Source organism: Athene cunicularia (assembly GCF_003259725.1).
Source record: "Athene cunicularia isolate RWA chromosome 7 unlocalized genomic scaffold, athCun1 chr7_part1, whole genome shotgun sequence".
NCBI lineage: Eukaryota > Metazoa > Chordata > Aves > Strigiformes > Strigidae > Athene > Athene cunicularia.
In genome coordinates this window covers 24312235-24329790 of record NW_020799107.1, presented here as the reverse complement: position 1 = coordinate 24329790, position 17556 = coordinate 24312235, and the positions used below count along the sequence as shown (strand labels likewise).

The following is a 17556-nucleotide window of genomic DNA, read 5'->3' as shown; positions in this document are numbered from 1 at the left end:
AAAGGGTTTAAGTGGCAGCGCTAAATGTACACCTGAAACAAGCATCTACAAGCAATACCAGTTTTCAAAGTCACTGGAAAATGTAGATTCTAATAGAAGTTAAAAAAAAGAAGAAAACAGAAACTCAGAAAAATGAGCATTACCGTGCAGGAGCAAACAGTAGAGCACACACAAATCATTCACAATTTAGGTCACTAAGGGACTAAATACTACTGAAGAAGCTGACTGTAGCTATAATTGATTAACATAAGAAACATGGTTGGAAAAAGAACCATTTTAAAAAAGGTCACAATACAACCTAAGACTCTGCTTTCTAATTTTGTATATGATATATAGGCATAATGGTTCGTAAATTTTGAATTGTGAATTTCTACAATGAAAACCACAGAAATGCACAGTTATGGTTAGTCTATAGCCCAGTTGGAATAAAGTCCTCTAAAAGCTAGAAAGAGGAGCAGGGGAGAACACTCATTGCTTTAAACATTGTTTTGAAAAATATTTTTATGCAAGAGCCCTTAGCTAGAAAACTGTAAGGCTTTAGGCACAAGCATCTCCAAAGCAGCAGGGATAAGCAATTTACCGAAACAGTTGAATTTTAAAAGACTTAAAAATGGACAGTGGTTTGTTAAATGTTGTCTGTGTTGTACTAGGATCCTTCACTGGTGTTTTAGGAGAGGCTGATGCAAGATACAGTAAGGTATCAAAAAAGTGCTTAGAAAAAAGCACTCTCTCAAACTACTCAAGCAAGGGAATTCCTAAACCAAATGTATTCCTTCAGTTTAATTCTCTATTTAATGACCCAAATCTGAACAAAATGAAAACATTGTTGTTGTTCATCTAGAGGGGTCCTGGACAGCCCCAGCTCAAATTCCACCTTCTCATGGTCCAGAAAGTCTGGTTTAACACTCCCAGCCTTGCCAGAACAGCCAAGTAGCCAGTGCATGATTTGGATGATCACACATGTTAAGGCAGAGAAGCAGAAAAACATGCAGGATTCACAACAGCAGTAAGTGATTAATGCAATGGGATAGTCCTCCTTTAGAAAAGAGAGAGTATTTATATAAAGGTCACCCTTGAGTAAATTCAGAGTTTTTGTTTTTTGTGAAATATGCTGAGGAAGTGACCCATGAATACTGAAGGCTCCAATCCTCAACAATTCATTATTTTCCTATTTCTCTAATTTAAGCAGTTAAGTGAAAGCTACCTCCACTAGCAAAGAACCCCCCTACTTATTCCACAATAAGGAAAAAAAATTACTGAACCTTTGTCTCCAGTCTTGTCTTAGCACAGAAACAGCTTCTTGAGAAAAGACTAAATTTAAGAGACACTGTTTTAGGCTTCCCAGCCTTACAGCTAATATTTCAGACTGTTTTCAGATCACGTAGACCAGTACAGTTTTCCTTTACTGACAATTTTACAGGAATAGAGCAATGAAAAAAAAACCCTTCTCAACACTAAAATCCTTCCTATCTGGCAAAGCACTTTCTACAATCTGGCACAATTGCTGTTGGCAGCTGCAGCATTAACATTTTAAATTAAAGGAAACATTGACATTAGGAAGGGCAAGGTAGCCAGTACAGGCATCTGCCAAGCAGAGTACAGAAATTCATGAGGTCAGGACCTTACTTCTAAACCCCTTCAATCTAACTATCTACAAAATCCCCAGTCCAAAAGATTTTGGTGTTCTCAGCAATCCTTGGCAAACTCTCTCTAAAAGAAGACTATTTTTCTGACAGAAAGCAAAGATAACTCATGCAGAAACAGGCCAATTAAAGACAGTAGCAGCTGAAAAGAGGTCTTGTTAGCAGCATCGAGATACCAAGACTTGAAGGCACATTAGCCAAGTCACAGCCCCCACAATAAATACATATGTTCTGGCAATTACATTAACCTAACCCCAGTTCCCATCTAGGAAACCAGAATGTAGCTCAATTGCTGACTCAGCTCCAAACCATTGTCTTCTTCCTACAGCTGGATTTGCCCTTTATTACAGGCAGTAGTTTTCAGTGAACACATTAAAACCTCTTTGCCAGAAGACAACTGCCTTCAATAATAATGATATATCTCTAAGAAACATAACACATACAAGCATAAGCATTACACCCTCAATTAAAATGCACCAATTGCCAAGAAGCTTGTTTTCCTTATGGCATACTGTTTTGGGTTACATGCAGGTATATTTTACATTCACTCCCACTCTTCTACAGAAAGGCTACATACTGTGGCAGCTGGCACATAAGCTTAGATTCCCTGACAATGTTTAGACAACCAGGCTCAAGTTCTTAATCCTAAAACAGGTGTACCAAGATCAAAACTGAAACAGATTGTCTACAAAGTCCTCTCTGCTTCTCAGCAAAAGCAGTAGGATCTCAATAAGCAACAGAAGCCTTGAAAATAACAGAAAGAATGCTAGCACGAATCAGATCCCAAGAAGAGCTGTTTGGAGCAAGAGTCAAAGATTCCCACCAAGGAAATGCCTTTTTCTAGCACTCATCTTGCAATTAGACCAAAAGAATAAAAATAAAACCATACTGAGAATGCTGAAGAACAAAGAAACCACCACCTTTCACCCACCACCATGGAAGGAATCGAGCGATCAACAGGATCTCACCATAGACAAGCACAGATTTCAGATACTAGACAAATTGAGGGCAAAAGAAAGAAAAACAGCATTGATCATACGTTCTGACTGTAAAATGCCACACAAAGCAGAATTATCATCCCCCTTATAATCCCAAATCCATAGTATTAGAAGTCTTTAATCAATAAGGTTTACAAAATTAAAGTACATTGGTTACTGCACTGTTAAAAACACATATTATCTACTTTTAAGAGATACTGAAGTAAAGTAGGTTCATATGCCTGACAACGGGAGGAAGACCTTTCTCTTGAGGGCTGAAACTGCTTAGGATAAGAGCTTTTGTGTGTGTCACTCCATTCCATTGCTGCTACTCCTGGAGAGTCTTGCAGAAATCAGAATTATCCTCCTAGGATAAGTCATACTGGCTCTGAATGCACAAGAAGCTGAAAAAGTAAAGATGATGTGTGCAGAAATACTGGGTTGCTATATGTCAGTTTTGGTTTTGAAATAGCTTTGCAATATAGAATTACTTTAAGAAAAGATAAATTGTATGTATATTTATCTTCAAACAAATCATCCTCATTTTGAGATCCAATCCATAAAACAAATACTCTGATTACATGAAATCAAAGCTCTTATCTTCAGCTTGTGTCATTTTCCTCAAGCTCCCATTCCATCCAAGAAAATGAGAAACATCAGCTTGCCCATTTCAAAAGATGATTCACAAGGACACTGATTTTCTGAACAAGGTTCTGCATTTTGTTAAGGATCAAGGTAAGTCCTTGGGCCCCATGATACCAAGCAAAGGGTTACAAGGAGTATTATGGCAAATAAGGAGGATCTAGCTCTCTCCAAGACTTGAAAATGCTGTTCCTGATTCAATCATTTCTTCAGCCCCTCAAGAAATTTTCTTTCAGTTGGCAGTGACTAAGCCTGTTGTCCTCACCTCCCCACACTACACTCACAGCAACAAATCAGTTGCATCACCACTAACTCGACTGTCAACTTATGTTAAAGATACAAAGATGACAGCTTATTTAAGTGCAGATAAAGAAATAGCCACTTAAATCATGCATAGGCAAGCAAACTCCGTTTCCCAGCAAAGCAGAACATACCACTTCCTGTCTTGCTGGCTGGCTCCTGGGCTCCTTGGGAGGTTCTCTATTTCCACTAAGACTGGGGCAGGAGGAACTGCTGTTAGGACAGGTAGGTTTGGCTTTGCATTCCAGCTCTTTGGACACAGAATATACACAAGTTATTATACATATTATACATAATGTGATGACACGTTACACAGAGCAAAACGTATCAGCACTTCTCCTTAGGCACAAAGCTAAAGCAAAGCTCTTGTCTTCGGTTACTTCCACAGCACTGGATACCGCGATGCCCCCGTCTTTTCCAGTACTGCACACAGTACTGGGATCATAACAAATCCAAGGCTGCTCAAATACTTCAGTAAAAAACTATGGCCTGCTGTGTCCTTTTTAAATTAATGCAGTAATGCTTTCCATCTGTATGTAACTTTAAAATAACGACTGGCACCTTTGGGTTGCAGACCTTTGGACTGCAATTTGAAACAGAACTGCTCCCAAAAAAATCAACTCCTTTTACACAGAAGGCAAAAGGCTGAGCAGAGCAGCAATCTATCTATCAGCAGAGATTGAGTATTTTAATGCTAAAACAAACCACAATCCCATTTTTACCAATATATGACCCGTTCTGTCACATTCTGCATCTGAAATGCTCCAGAAAGTGAGACAGGGTCTTTCCAAACTCTAAATCCTGTTCTTTGATAATCACAAGGAGAGTTACTTTACACTAATGTCACTTTTCAATGAAACAAGGTATTCTCTGTATAAGTACTGAGAGGACAGGTGTCTCTGATTTCCTTCTCAAGCTCAGGGAACACTGAATTTTTGCTAACAATGTATTCTTTAAGTCCCAGGTGCATTCCCCTCTTTCAGAATAAAAAAAAATACTGTAACCAGGAATCAGCACAGGTGCTGATGAACTGCGCCTCCTTTTCCTTAATGTTACTTAGCATATAGAATTAACATGCTTTGACTAATAACAACTCTGACACAGAGGTACTTTGTATACCTATGAAAATCGGTATCTATAAATAGCATAGTTTTCTATAGTACTGGAGTATGGGCTATCTTCCTTACTCGAACTAAATTAATCAATTATCTTGCTTGTAAATTAGTAGTCATTTCCTGGCATGAAATTTAGCAGTTAACTGTTTGTCACTTTTAATTGGTCAATCACTGGATTTTAAGAATGAATAATGAAATCCTCAAATCTGTTGAAATACATGAAAACTGCCTTTAGAAAGAATGAGAGTCCTTACTTGTGATCCGTTAGTTTGGTTGATAACAGCATTGTTTGCAGTACTGAAAGACAAGAATTTAAATCAGCATCAGATCAAGAAACTATTTTTGCAGGGGGGCAGCACTGCAAGGACTTTTGGAAAGAAACACAAATTCTAACAAAGATCTTTCCAAAGTACTTAACTGTTCTTAAAACTTTAAAACTTACATTTTGAGTCAGTTGCCTCATTCTATGTAACTAAGGGTATCACATTACTTTTTATTTGTTCAAACCGTAATTCATCTGGTTTTACCTCTTCCTTTCCTAAACCAGTTTGATTTAGAAAGTCTTCCTGGTTCAGTAGTAAGGTGGGGAACTTTTAAAGTAAAATCAATACAGTTTTAGTTAAATACCCAGCAAAATGTGACATTGTTGAAAACTCACCTACATTCTGTAGATATCATGTTTGTTCCATAATTAGAACTCTCCTGATTTGAAGTTTCACATCGCAAAGTTTATCAGAAAAATTTATAAGTTTCTTCTGCGTACAACCTCTAATGGACTGAATTACTGCTTCAGTTAAAAGCAGCCATTCAAAATTATGTGCACAGCAGCTCAGCACAGCATTATTAATAATTTTATATTATTAAATATTTATTATAGCTAATAAATTAAATAAGACTCATATCCCTATTCCTGATGATTTCTGAATCTGCTAGAGACATTTCACATTTTCAAGAGACTTAAATGCATGAACACCCTGAACAATAATTATGCATTATAAATCTCATACAAAGCAAACTTTTTTTCCCCAGACTTCTAATCTTTTAAAAAATGGTTCCACTCTCCTACAACCCATTAATCTTTTGATTTACAGTCTGGACAACAGCTATCCAACCTGGCAAGCTGACAATTCAAATAGATTTCTGTATCTACTTCAGTGATTCTTTAGAATTATTTTACTTAAAGAACCATAATATCAAGACCAAACAAGCTGTTTCTTGCCTGTTTCCCAACTCCACACCTTCGCTATTGAGAGAATGTGGAGGTTACCATAGAATAGTGCACATTTAAGAGAAATATTAAGGAATGCCTTCCAGGTAGCACATTCCCCTGTGCTGAGATAACACTAAAGAATGGAACAACATACATCTTTCATGATGCATTTCAATTAGCAAAACTCAAGTGTAGAGTTTCGGAAATGGCATAGACTTCTCTGAAGACTAACATAACCGTGCCACACCTAGGCACAGATCAGAAGACCTCTGTCTTATCAGAAGGAGAAACTGCATATGAAGTTTCTCTTCCCACTCTCAGAATGACCTAAGTAGCATGAAACTCGGAGAAGGGCATGACCACACAGCATAACGAGAGTACTAATTAATCACAGTCACATTTTGCATGCAGAGGATCTTTAAGAACTTTAATGACACCCAGTTTTGAAAAGTACTTTCCCATATAAAGAAAAAACAATACAGAAGGTCACAAAGACAGAGAGACCTCCACTACAGTAACTGCAGCCGTGTCCCCACGCTTCTCTCATAGAAAAATCAACCCTGCTGCTAAAAACAGAAAATGTATGGCTGTATTAAGCCTGTTTTGAAATGTTAGTTTGACATGCTTTACCAAGCTTCTGACTGTCATGATGCTTAATATCTATGAGTATCTATCTTTTAAAAATAATTGGTTGCAACTCATCATTGCAATGTTCACAAGTTATAAGGGCAAAGGACAGAAACCAGAACTGAGTGACTTAGTTTCTTCACTACCAGGTAATACTTTTTAGGCACCCTTCTTCCCTTAAGGAAGGGTATGAAAATTGTATGATTCAGATTCACGTGAGTATTTCACATTGCAATAGCAACTATGAACCTACACATGCAGAAAGAATCCAGGTATAGAAATAAAGAACCAAAAGGCCTCCCTCTCAACGTTTATCATGGATAGTTTAGTAGAAATACATAAAAATAAATACGTATATGAAAAATGCAAATATAGTAAAGAATATAAAGCCACCAACATATTTCAAATATTTATTTTACTCTATTTTCCCCATCTATGATATTCACTTGATTATATATTTCAGTCACCCAGCCAGAGTAGGCAGATTTCAGAAATCTCTTTTACCTGCTAGTAAGCAACTCTGGCAAAATCTTCTATATGACAGCACACAGGAACTTTGCTCTGAACAGTACATTTTATGTTAAGCAAACAAACACAAATCCCACAACCAAACCACAGTTAGGAAGTTAATGCTCTTTACATTTAACTAATCTTATAACCTCCTTCTGCAGACATGTGCTCAAGTACAAGTGGCAAACATCAAAGAGAAATTTAAATACTAGAAGGCTTCTTACCTTGTTTCTTCAAGTTTAGCAGCATGTGCTGCAAAAATATAAAGTTTTAATTAAGATTTAATTTGTAATTAGGCTATCAGTTATAATATTAAGTGTATTAATAAAAAGTCTAGCACTGTGTAAAAGTAGGTGACTAAAAGAGCAAAAGTTGCATGTATATGTATACATGTATCCCATGTATAATGTGTGAAAATAAAATTCTAAATTGGAAACATAAAATATCTGAAGAGCAAATCAAAGAGTCGGATTTAAACAAGTATCCAAAAGCATGCATGGAGATCATGCCCAACCTATGCAAGTGTGGGAATAAGAGACAAGGTATCACATGCTGTCAGGTTGTGACAACAGAGTGCAACTCCTAAGAACAATGAAAAAATCTCCATGACAAAAATTTCAAACTTGATTCATAGATTTCAAATATTATCATTAACATATCCCTGCTTCCTGGACCCAAGTTTTCCATCTTCATACAGACACTTACTGTGCAATATTTATGGGTGTTTTACCTGCTAGGCAAGCTAGAATGACATGCTTTGGACACAAGCTTTTTCTGATAAATAAATGTGGTCTCCCACATAAGTCAAAGAAAACCTAACACTGAAAATTCAAGAGAAGGGCAAACAGCTGCACAATAATTCCTACACAGAACCTTTAAAGAATGAGATTGTTTAATTCTCACAGTATTCTTACCTTTCATTTGCAGTGTTCGTCTTGAATATCTCTTGCTGGGCCTCCTTTCAAAGGATGCTGATCTCCTGGCTTTGTTAGTCTTAGTTGTTTGATATTCTGTTTTCCCACTAACAAGGCCATGTAAAAGTACAAAATGATAAAATAAATAACTTATTTTTAATGACAGAATACAGACACTGCTAATCAAAACACCGGATTTATATTTTAAACTCATAGCTTAATAATGTGATCTCAGTTCTTTTAAAAAAATCCCAAACTTAACACCTCAGAAGGCCTTTCACAATAAAGTGAAGGAGTTTTACAAACATCCTAATCTTCACTCCATTTTCTGTAAGACAAAAGGCTGAAGCAATGACTCCTTAATCATTAAGTCGCTGAAAAAGCACATTTGCCCTTTGCATATTTCTGTGGTCACAGTGCATAGAGAGTTTGGGAGAGGCTGAAAATCCTAGGAGAGTGTAAAGGTATGTTGCCAAAGGTCATAGAGAAAGATGATAACAGGACTAAAAACCAGCATCTAGATGCTCTTGTTCCCAGGCAAGTCTTTTTTCCCCCAAGTTTGGCCAGTCTCTGCCCCCATGGCAGTAGCAGTCTCAAGGTCTACCGACTCCTTGGTACCCCTGATCCTCTCTGAAGCAGACTAGATGGTATTGCTACAGCTGCTGGAAATGGAAGCAAAGTCTGTGCATACTGCTGGGGAGCCACCCCCCACCCCCCCTTCCATATGTTCTCACCACTCGGGTGGGGAGCTGACAGCATCCTGCAGACTAGTCTGGGACCACAAGCCATTCGGAAGCCTGTTACATACACCTGTAGTGCCTAGCGTGGAATGGGCATTACTTTAGGCTTCTGATGCGCTACCATCACTCAGACAGTCAGGAACTCAAGAGTCAAAAGACTTGCAATGTCCTCAACTGTGCAAATCAATCACCCATCCTCTCTGGGTCACTTAAAAAAGGGTGGGCTTTCAAGATTAAGCTATCTATAAAACACAATATACTATATATGCTATGTAAGGAACACAGACCTTGAGAAACCTTTAGTTTCTTACTGCACAGACCAGAATCACCTAAAAGTAAATCAGAAAATGCTGGGGGAAAATCCGTATGATTTAACAAAACCAATAATGCAACTCAGCTTCCAGGTTTCACTGTTGTATACATCCCAGGCAAATGAATACCAAGCTCTCTCCTGTTTCCATGCATAACCCAAGAAAAGCAAGAAATGACAGAAGGTATGTGCAAAATGATAGATGACACTGACCTGTATCGGAACCGGGATCCTAACCGAATGAAGCCTGACCGACTTGAGCTTTTTTGGACAGGACCTCGGAGCCGGAAGAAGGCGTGATGTTCGACTGCACATTTCCACAAGTGTTTGCAGGCTTTGGGATGATCCAGTCTAAAGACAAAAGTGTGCTCCTGCTCCTTTCCCTTAAAGTACACAAAGCACACTGACTATTTACAAGGGGCTTGAATAAGTCAAAGCTACAATTCAATACAAGCCAAATAAAATTTGGGGTTTTATGAATAATGAAATGTATGTTTAAAAAAAGTACTTTAGGCTGAAAAAAAATCAAGCTTTTCAGAAGCTTTAATGAAAAACTGCTCCAACTGTCTGAACTTGGAAAGGGCTAGAGCCCATATATTTAACAAGTCAAACCTCTGAATAACTACAAATTAAAGACATGATTATAATAGCAAGGTACTTCTCAATAAGGCTAACACAGTCTCACTTTCAAGTCTGATCTCAAATTACCAATGCTCACATTTTTATCATCTCAGTTCTGAGCAATTTCTTCTCATGAGAACAATTCTGACATCTGCTTAAGGAATTAATTCCACTAAATGTCATACATGGCCTTTTTTTAAGCTTTCTTGCACAGTGCACTCTGTTTCCAAATTATCTGGTCTACACTAGTTTCACAAGGTATTCCCCTCTTAAAAACTGAGTAAGAAAAAAAGTAGTTGAGTCTATTTATTTTATACTTAAGTCCCTTCTATCTCCTCCTCCCCCCAAGCCACAATCAAAAGTCTTGCAAGTCATCCATGTTAATTTAAAGAAAGAGATCAGGAGTTTGTAAAGCAGCACTGTATAATCAAGACTGAGATGTAGCTAAACAGATAGTTATCTACCTGTTCATCATCTTCAACAACAACTAGAGTGAGTTTGTTCTTCTTGAAGTCAAGCCGTGTTATCTTTGGCCTGCAAGATGAACAGAAAAATCAGGTTCCATCTAATTCTCTTAGTAACTCAGAGATATGTTTGACATGCTGGTCCAATCGCCTCTACCAAATATTTTTTTTCTGGTTTTGTGGGTGTTTTAAGTTCATGCAGTAGGGCTTGATTGTACTATGGATACCAATGTATCCCTTCAAAATTTAACACTTAATTAGAAACCTTGAAGATAACAAATCAGCAACTTCTAAAGAGATAATTCTATCAGAACTTAAAATAATAATTACTTGAACTGAAATCAAACTCCACCCAGATACTCCTGCTTGCCTACTCTTCCACAAACCCACAAAACTGAACTAAGACAGACACAAAGGCAGGCCAAAATAATTATGCTTTATTAAATAAATGTAAATCATTGGACAATTTATCACCGATCAATTCCTACAATGACTCTGATTCAGAAAATTCCAGCCAAAGAGAACTATGTGAATGTGACATGACACAAAAATGCAACTATTCCCTCCCTGCCCACCAAAACAATACCCAGAACTGATGCTGGAGGAACAAGACACACACATAACATTTCCGCTACAAAGGGAGTGTTTTTCTGAGTTTATAAAATTGGACTGAGCTAACTCACACTAACTACCCATAAGATGAAATTTTACCTCATCATCTGCCTACTTAGTCTTTGTATACATGTTTGAAAGACTGGATAGGAATTCCAAAATAAAGCACTTAAAAATAATCCATAAATACCTGTGTACCCAGACACAAATATGCTAGCTAGAAGGTTCTCCACATTGCAATTTAAAGCCCTACAAAATTTTATCAGGCCGTTCCTAAGAAACCGTGGGGTGTTATTCAGATATTTGACAGATAAAGCAGCACATGTTCACAAAAACTAAAGGAAGCTTTATATCCCCTGGCTATACAGATCTAGGTTGAGGGGGAGCATGAAGGGTGTTTGGGGTTTTTATCAATAAATAGAAACATCCCAAAGTTATTCCATCTTTTACTTGCCTCTAGCACATTACACATGTACAGTCTATTAACGTATCACCAAGATTGTTAAAAAAAGGAATATTTTTCTACTCTGTGAAAATACTCACATGCTACAGAATATTTCTGCAGGTACCTAGTATTCACAGTGGTTTCATATCACAAACAATTATTTTTTTTTGTTAGTGCAAAAGAAACAAGAGTAAAAAATCTAAAATTTATTTTAACATACAATCAGAGAGCTTACCAGAAAAACAAACCAATCTTCGTGTCTCCCTCAAAGACAAGAACTCCTGTAGGCGTTAGACCTAGGCTGTAATCATTGCCGTCTCTTGCCTGATTGCCAAAAAATAAAGATTATGTTCATTTTGGTGTTTGATCCTTTATCCAAGTTACTCCAGTGATTAATGTAGCTTATTTGTCCAGTTTTACAATTAAACAGGTATCTTCTTATTTCATACAACAAAACTCTGGTACTTCAATGATCTTATGAAATGGATTTTTCTAGTTTGAAACCCTTCAATAAGGCTGACTAAAGTGGAAAACTAAAAGTTTATTGAATTGTCTGTGTAATAAGGACCTCCCTGCACACTTCTCTGCACTTCCCTCTGGACGGGAGATCCATTTTTACTTGCAGTTCTTCAGTTGGTAGACAGCTGGAACCCAGCCAATTTTAATTTAATTACTATGAGTTTCACATAGCTCTTAGTCCAAATACAAACTGTAGCACATATTACCACACCAATCACATATTTAACAAGGAGCAGATATGCTTGGACTAAAGCTATACCTTCTAGAAACGTATACTATGAAGTGGAAAGTTGATGCAAAGCCAGATCGCTTGTTACACAGTTTAGATGAGTACAATAGTCCATTTTTTCCCCCTCAAAGCAAAATCAGTGTTGAAATGCAGGACAAAGCTAACATTATCATTTCCAAAGGTCACCATGCTGTGGTTAAACATACCTTGACTATGTGCATGTCTACACCATACATTTCCAGCCACTTAGCTTTGTTTAAGTAGTTAGTTTCAGCCTGTGCTGGTGTTTGCCCCCTGAAATAAATTTTTTGCTGTTAGGTAGATGTCTGAAAAAGCACAGAAAGAAAAAACTGGTATATGAGGAAAGAAGAAAAGAAATTCCAGGAAGTTTGGGAGAAACCTAAATGCTGCAACACTTTTTCACTTTCATGAACATCAAGGTCACACTTTTGTAAATTTTAATCTAAAACTGCTGCTGCAAAAAATATTGCGCTTCAAGATTCTGTACCTCATCATTTTACTCAGACCTGTGAAAAGCTTAATTTTCTACATTATATCCTCTCACAAAATATGACAGAACCATAGTAGAATTAAGTTTCTGAACAAGACCACAGCATAAGTGTCATCAGCATCTTTTTAATACATTCTCTTCACAGAAAAATCTGTGCAAACAGCTGGTTAACATGCACTGAAAGATCTAGTACCTGCATTCTTTCCACTTCTCAAAAATGGCTAGTTCCATCTCTTCAGTCTGAGTGGGAACAAACCTGAACTCAGACACCAGTTCAGGGACATGTTCAGCGGGATCATAGTCTCCAAGTTCAGCTAGAAAAAAAACAGCATTGTCAAGCAATGTTCGCAGTAAACACAGTGGATATTAACAGGAACTTCTGCATACTTTTCTAGTTAATCTAAAATACTAAATTTCTTTGTGTTTCTTCTTCACCTCCAGTCCTCCCAATATTTGAAGTGTCACCTTTTTTGACAGGGAATTCATGGACACTGAACAAATGGTTCGGTTCAGTTGCGTTGTCTGCACAAAAGCTTTGCATTAATTTTTACAAAGTGCTATTGATATATCCTTTAACAAGCTTCCTGTAAATGGAAGTTATCAACATCCTTGAAACTCACCTTTTTAATTTCTTGCAGAAAGTTTTCAACATTTTTATCACTGAAGTCTCTACTGAGACAACAGCTGAATAAGGTACAATGGAATTTTGCCTTAAGTTATTAAAACAAAATCTCTTCAGATCTGTAAAAAGCAGAATCAGTTCTGATACTTTTCATAAAACTGTTTGTCCATTTGAAAAATCAATTTCTGGTCTTATGAATATAAATCCCCCTGGCCTGCTAAAAGTACTCTGTGTCAGGGCACAATCATGCAGCTGTTATTTGTGGCTCTCCTTTTCATCTAAGAACGTAATAAACGCTCTACTGGGTCAGTCAAATGGCTCATTCTAGTCCACTGCTGCATGCTCAACAGGGGCAATAAAGATGCTATTTAGAGAGCATACTGAACATACTATTCAACAGGTGTGCCACATCAAAAGCACAACCTCCATTTTCCACAGATCTTAACAAGTCCAGCTTTAAAATACTGATGTATGCCTACAATGCTGAAACTCACCATTAGAAGCCTTTATAAAAACATCCTGATTTTCAGAGTCACTAAGCATTTGTTCCTCTCACTGATTTCAAGCAGCTTCTTAATGTCTGGCTCATATTCAAAAAATCAGGAATAATTCTATAACTTGGCCCTGGGTGTCTAATACAGGCCAATAACTGTTCTATCTGAAAAAAACCTACAGATGTTTTTGTAGGAAAAATAGTGACATCTTTGAGAAGACCTGGAAAAGTCAAACACACGCAGTATTCCAGAGGTACAGAAACTATATTCAATCTAAAAACCTGTTTCTTGGATTTCTGAACACTGCAAGCATAATAATAGTCTTTTCATCCCCTCCTTTTTCCTTTTTCTTCTTTTTTTTTTTTTTTTTTTTTTTTTTTTTTTTTTTTTTTTTTTTTTAAATGCTGACTGAGGAAGTCTGTAGTTCTATAATAATTTACTCCCACTAAAACGCCTGCCTCTGTTGAAAGGAATGCTGTCAAAGCCAGCTTAGGTTCCAGCTGATTTAAATAAAAGTACACAGCTGTCAGACAGTAAGATTAAAGCCCTGCTATGGGCCTCATTGTGGAGAGAGTAAAGAAAAGACCAGCACAAAAAGAAATGGATATATAGCCTAATTAGATCACTTTGTTTTTCCAAAAACTTATTCACTGAAGCTGTCTGTACCTTAAGGCTCTAACAATGCTAATATTTTTAACTATGGAATGTATTCTAACTGTTTCCCTTCTGCACAAAAGAGCGGGTTAAAAAGGCAGGTATCTTTCCTAACTCTATACCTACACATGATGAGGGCCATTAGTAGTTCCTGCCTGAACAAAATGTATTTTGGATAATATCTGTAAGAGAAAGAATTTCAGTGACTTAGGCCTGTTACCTAACTGCTGCAAAGTACAACGGTGAATTGGCTTACAAGGTGAATGTCATGCAGAGAATTTGTGTGGCACAAATGCATGGCACATCTCCAAATTCCCTCTTCATCAAAGAGGACTGTACAACAGCTTTACAGAAGAGGTTCTGGGTGTTTTTGCAGACTCATAAACTGGGTTGAATAAGACCATATAGCTATATCCTCCAATAAGGATCCAAAAGCCTACTCCAGCAGACATTTCTACATTTTAAAGCCTCCCCTTTCTTCTGTGAGTTCCCTTGCTTGAAACCACAGCAAATTTCATGTTCATTAAGATTACACCCTCATCCAAACAACAGAAGACACTGGCCGTGAAGACCAGTGTTGTACAACCTATACAAGCAACAGAAGCTCAAACCACAGCTCTCAGAAGTCATGGATGCTGGAGTCTCGACTAGAATCAAAAGTGAAAGACAACTCATTATTAAGTCTCAGATGACCCATGAATAGCTGTATAGCTGAGAATAAATATAGCATGTCACATCTTTTGGCTGCAGAAGGATCTGAAATACCTACAAGTGCAGTTCAACCGTAAATGCTCAGAGTACAAGCATAAGACATGGGACACTAACATGTTTCTAAAAATAAGCTGAAGTCAAAAGCTGGTGGTTTTTATAAATAGGTCTCTTCGATTGAGTGCAAAACCAAAATAATTTTGTATCTGATTTGTACAGGAAAGAAAACACATGGCAGAAACAACACAATGAAAAAAAAAGTGAACTGTGTTACTACATTGAAGCAATTCAGGAAGATTGCAGACCTCGTAACTTGCATGAAAGCAGACAGGTTTTCACAGAAGCACCTTTGAAAACTGTTTATGTTAGGGCAAAGCTGTTTATGTTCAGAACCTCCTAGTTCTGTTTCCTGAGGAATCAAGTAATTTTCTATACATGCTCTCAGCAAAATTACAATCAAAAAGAGCTGTATTTCACACTGGATCGCTAACATCTGGGCAGAACCTATTTTCTAGTTATAACAAGGACAGACTAAAAGAGGTAATAAGAGTCGACACAAAGCCGTTCATGCAACTTCATCCTTCCCCACTCGTACCTACTCACCTTGCATGTTATAAGCTGCCAACTGGACGGCAGTGTCGAAAGGACATTCCAATCTGCCATAAGAGAAACGCATTGTTAAAACCTTAGCTGACACTACTAGGCAGACAACTCATATACATGACAGTGAGGAACTGAAAATGTTTGCAACAAGTGAAAAAGGATTAGTAGATTTTCAGCAAATTAACATGAGATAAGCACTACAGTAGTTAAGCATTCCTCTGCTGCTATTCATGCATAGCAAAGTAATATTTTAGAGATAAAAATAACATTACATTCCTTAGCAAATCTCATTAATTATCCAAATATAAGTTTAATAAATCCTATGCTAAACACACTATAATTGTTTAAAAAGCTGTTTATTGGAAATACTTACTTTCCACTAAGAATATCCAGTTTCAGCTGCAGAACAAATAAATACCTGTAGGATTAAATAAGAAATAAAAGTAATTGATTATTCTAATCTGCCCTCAGCCAACAGGAGGAAGTTAGAGCCTAACAAAAATTTTTCTACACCACATGGGTTTTCAAGACTGAAGAAACTGCATTATGGTCTTTCAAGGCTTTATCAGCTGTTTTTTTTATGCTTTGCATACATTTCAAATGAAGCAAACCAAAAACTAGAAGTTCTCATGCTGAACTATAGTGTTGCATGGAAAAAGAAATAGGATACCTAAGTAAGTCTCGTTTTTTCTCTTCTGATCCTACTTGGGCAAAAACAAACTTGTACCTTCCACATTTTCTTCATTATTCCTAGACATATCCATTTTATAAGAGAATGAATGAAGTCTCTCAAAAATAAATGTTCCTAATATGGATTGCTTAATTAAATTCTAACCCAGAAAGCTGACTGAAAAGTGACAAAAAGAATAAACAGTAAGCTGCAGCTCTTTCAACTTGTTTACTCTTCAGAGACAGCTTTCCTTCACTGCCTTGCTTATTCAGTACTCTTCTTGCTTAGAAACTGGACAAATACTGAATACAAAGCTCCTATCCCCTTTAGTGTGCAACACCAATCCTTTCGATTCAATACTCACAAAGAGTAACCTTCTTGCTTTAACAAGAGAAGTAGTCTAATCAACTAAAATGTTAGTATCTGCAACAGTATTCAGCTTGAATTCTACTACAGATGAACAGAAGACTTACACACAAAGCCCAGGACAATGCTTCTGTTTCAACACGTGCCTATGTCCTCTTGTACTCACATATATAGACATGAAACAGATGCAGGCATTTCTCCTACAGGTCCCTTGGAAATCCACAAATACTTTGCCAAACTATTTATTATCTGAGTCCTTCTGATCACTGGCCCCTACATGGGGAATAAATTTGTTTGGTACTGACCCTAGATATCAAAAGAATGAGCACAGGCCTCCAGTGTATAGTGGGGTGTGACCAGTCCAGACTTATCAGCCACATAACCTTTGCAAACAATTCACGCATACTTCCCGTGCTTAGGCTGTGTTACATGACCTCTGACTGGTGACATCTGACAGGAAGCTGGTAGAAAACGTGAGCAAGCTGCACCACTGGAAGCTGAAAAGTGGTTCCAGCTAGGTGTCCTGCTGCACAAAGTAAAAGTGGAACCCTTGGAAAGCCCTGCTAGAGACACCTATGACCCACAGTAGAGCTCGCCCTCCCACTGCTTCTTTAAAGCATACAATTGTCTCGAGACAGAAGAAAGACTTGCTGCTCTCCTCTTCTTGGGGATTAGCTAAGCAGACAGACAGGGTTTAAAAGCCCTCAGGTTTCAGGTCTGCCCTGCTAAAACCTGTATAGCAAGGTCTGACTGGCAGAACTTAGTTAGGATGGATGAAAATGTTTCATAGTGGTAGATACAGATATAAGTCTGAATTTTATTTATGGTTACTATTTTTTAAGACAGTTAAATGTTTATTCAGGATCATTAATGGGTAGGTAAAACATTCTTCCCAGATGTGCAGGAAAGCATTGAAAAAGAGCAGTTACAACATTATGTTACCACATGTAAGTATGGAGCTGCACAGGGTACATATGGCTGTAAAGGGTAATGCTACTATAATCTTCCTGGTAGCACTCGTAGGGATTTGGCTGAAATGCAGATTGAAGA

The 17556-nt window shown here is 37.4% G+C and overlaps 1 protein-coding gene across 10 annotated transcripts in view; it reads right to left on the bottom strand.

Annotated features, from left to right (window-relative positions):
* Positions 1–17556, bottom strand: part of EPB41L5 (erythrocyte membrane protein band 4.1 like 5) — a 59207-nt gene that overhangs the window by 22982 nt on the left and 18669 nt on the right. For 9 of the 10 annotated variants that reach the window (XM_026852075.1, XM_026852070.1, XM_026852072.1 and 6 more), the window contains exons 6-16: positions 15844–15888; positions 15471–15523; positions 12583–12703; positions 12085–12172; positions 11366–11454; positions 10074–10143; positions 9202–9371; positions 7939–8045; positions 7249–7276; positions 4932–4974; positions 3697–3812 (exon numbers count right to left, since the gene is read on the bottom strand). In XM_026852075.1, coding sequence (XP_026707876.1) covers positions 3697–3812; positions 4932–4974; positions 7249–7276; positions 7939–8045; positions 9202–9371; positions 10074–10143; positions 11366–11454; positions 12085–12172; positions 12583–12703; positions 15471–15523; positions 15844–15888 — 930 coding nt within the window. Of the gene's footprint in view, positions 1–2563; positions 2637–3696; positions 3813–4931; positions 4975–7248; positions 7277–7938; positions 8046–9201; positions 9372–10073; positions 10144–11365; positions 11455–12084; positions 12173–12582; positions 12704–15470; positions 15524–15843; positions 15889–17556 lie in introns of all 10 variants that reach the window. The other variant, XR_003398755.1, reaches the window with a different exon arrangement.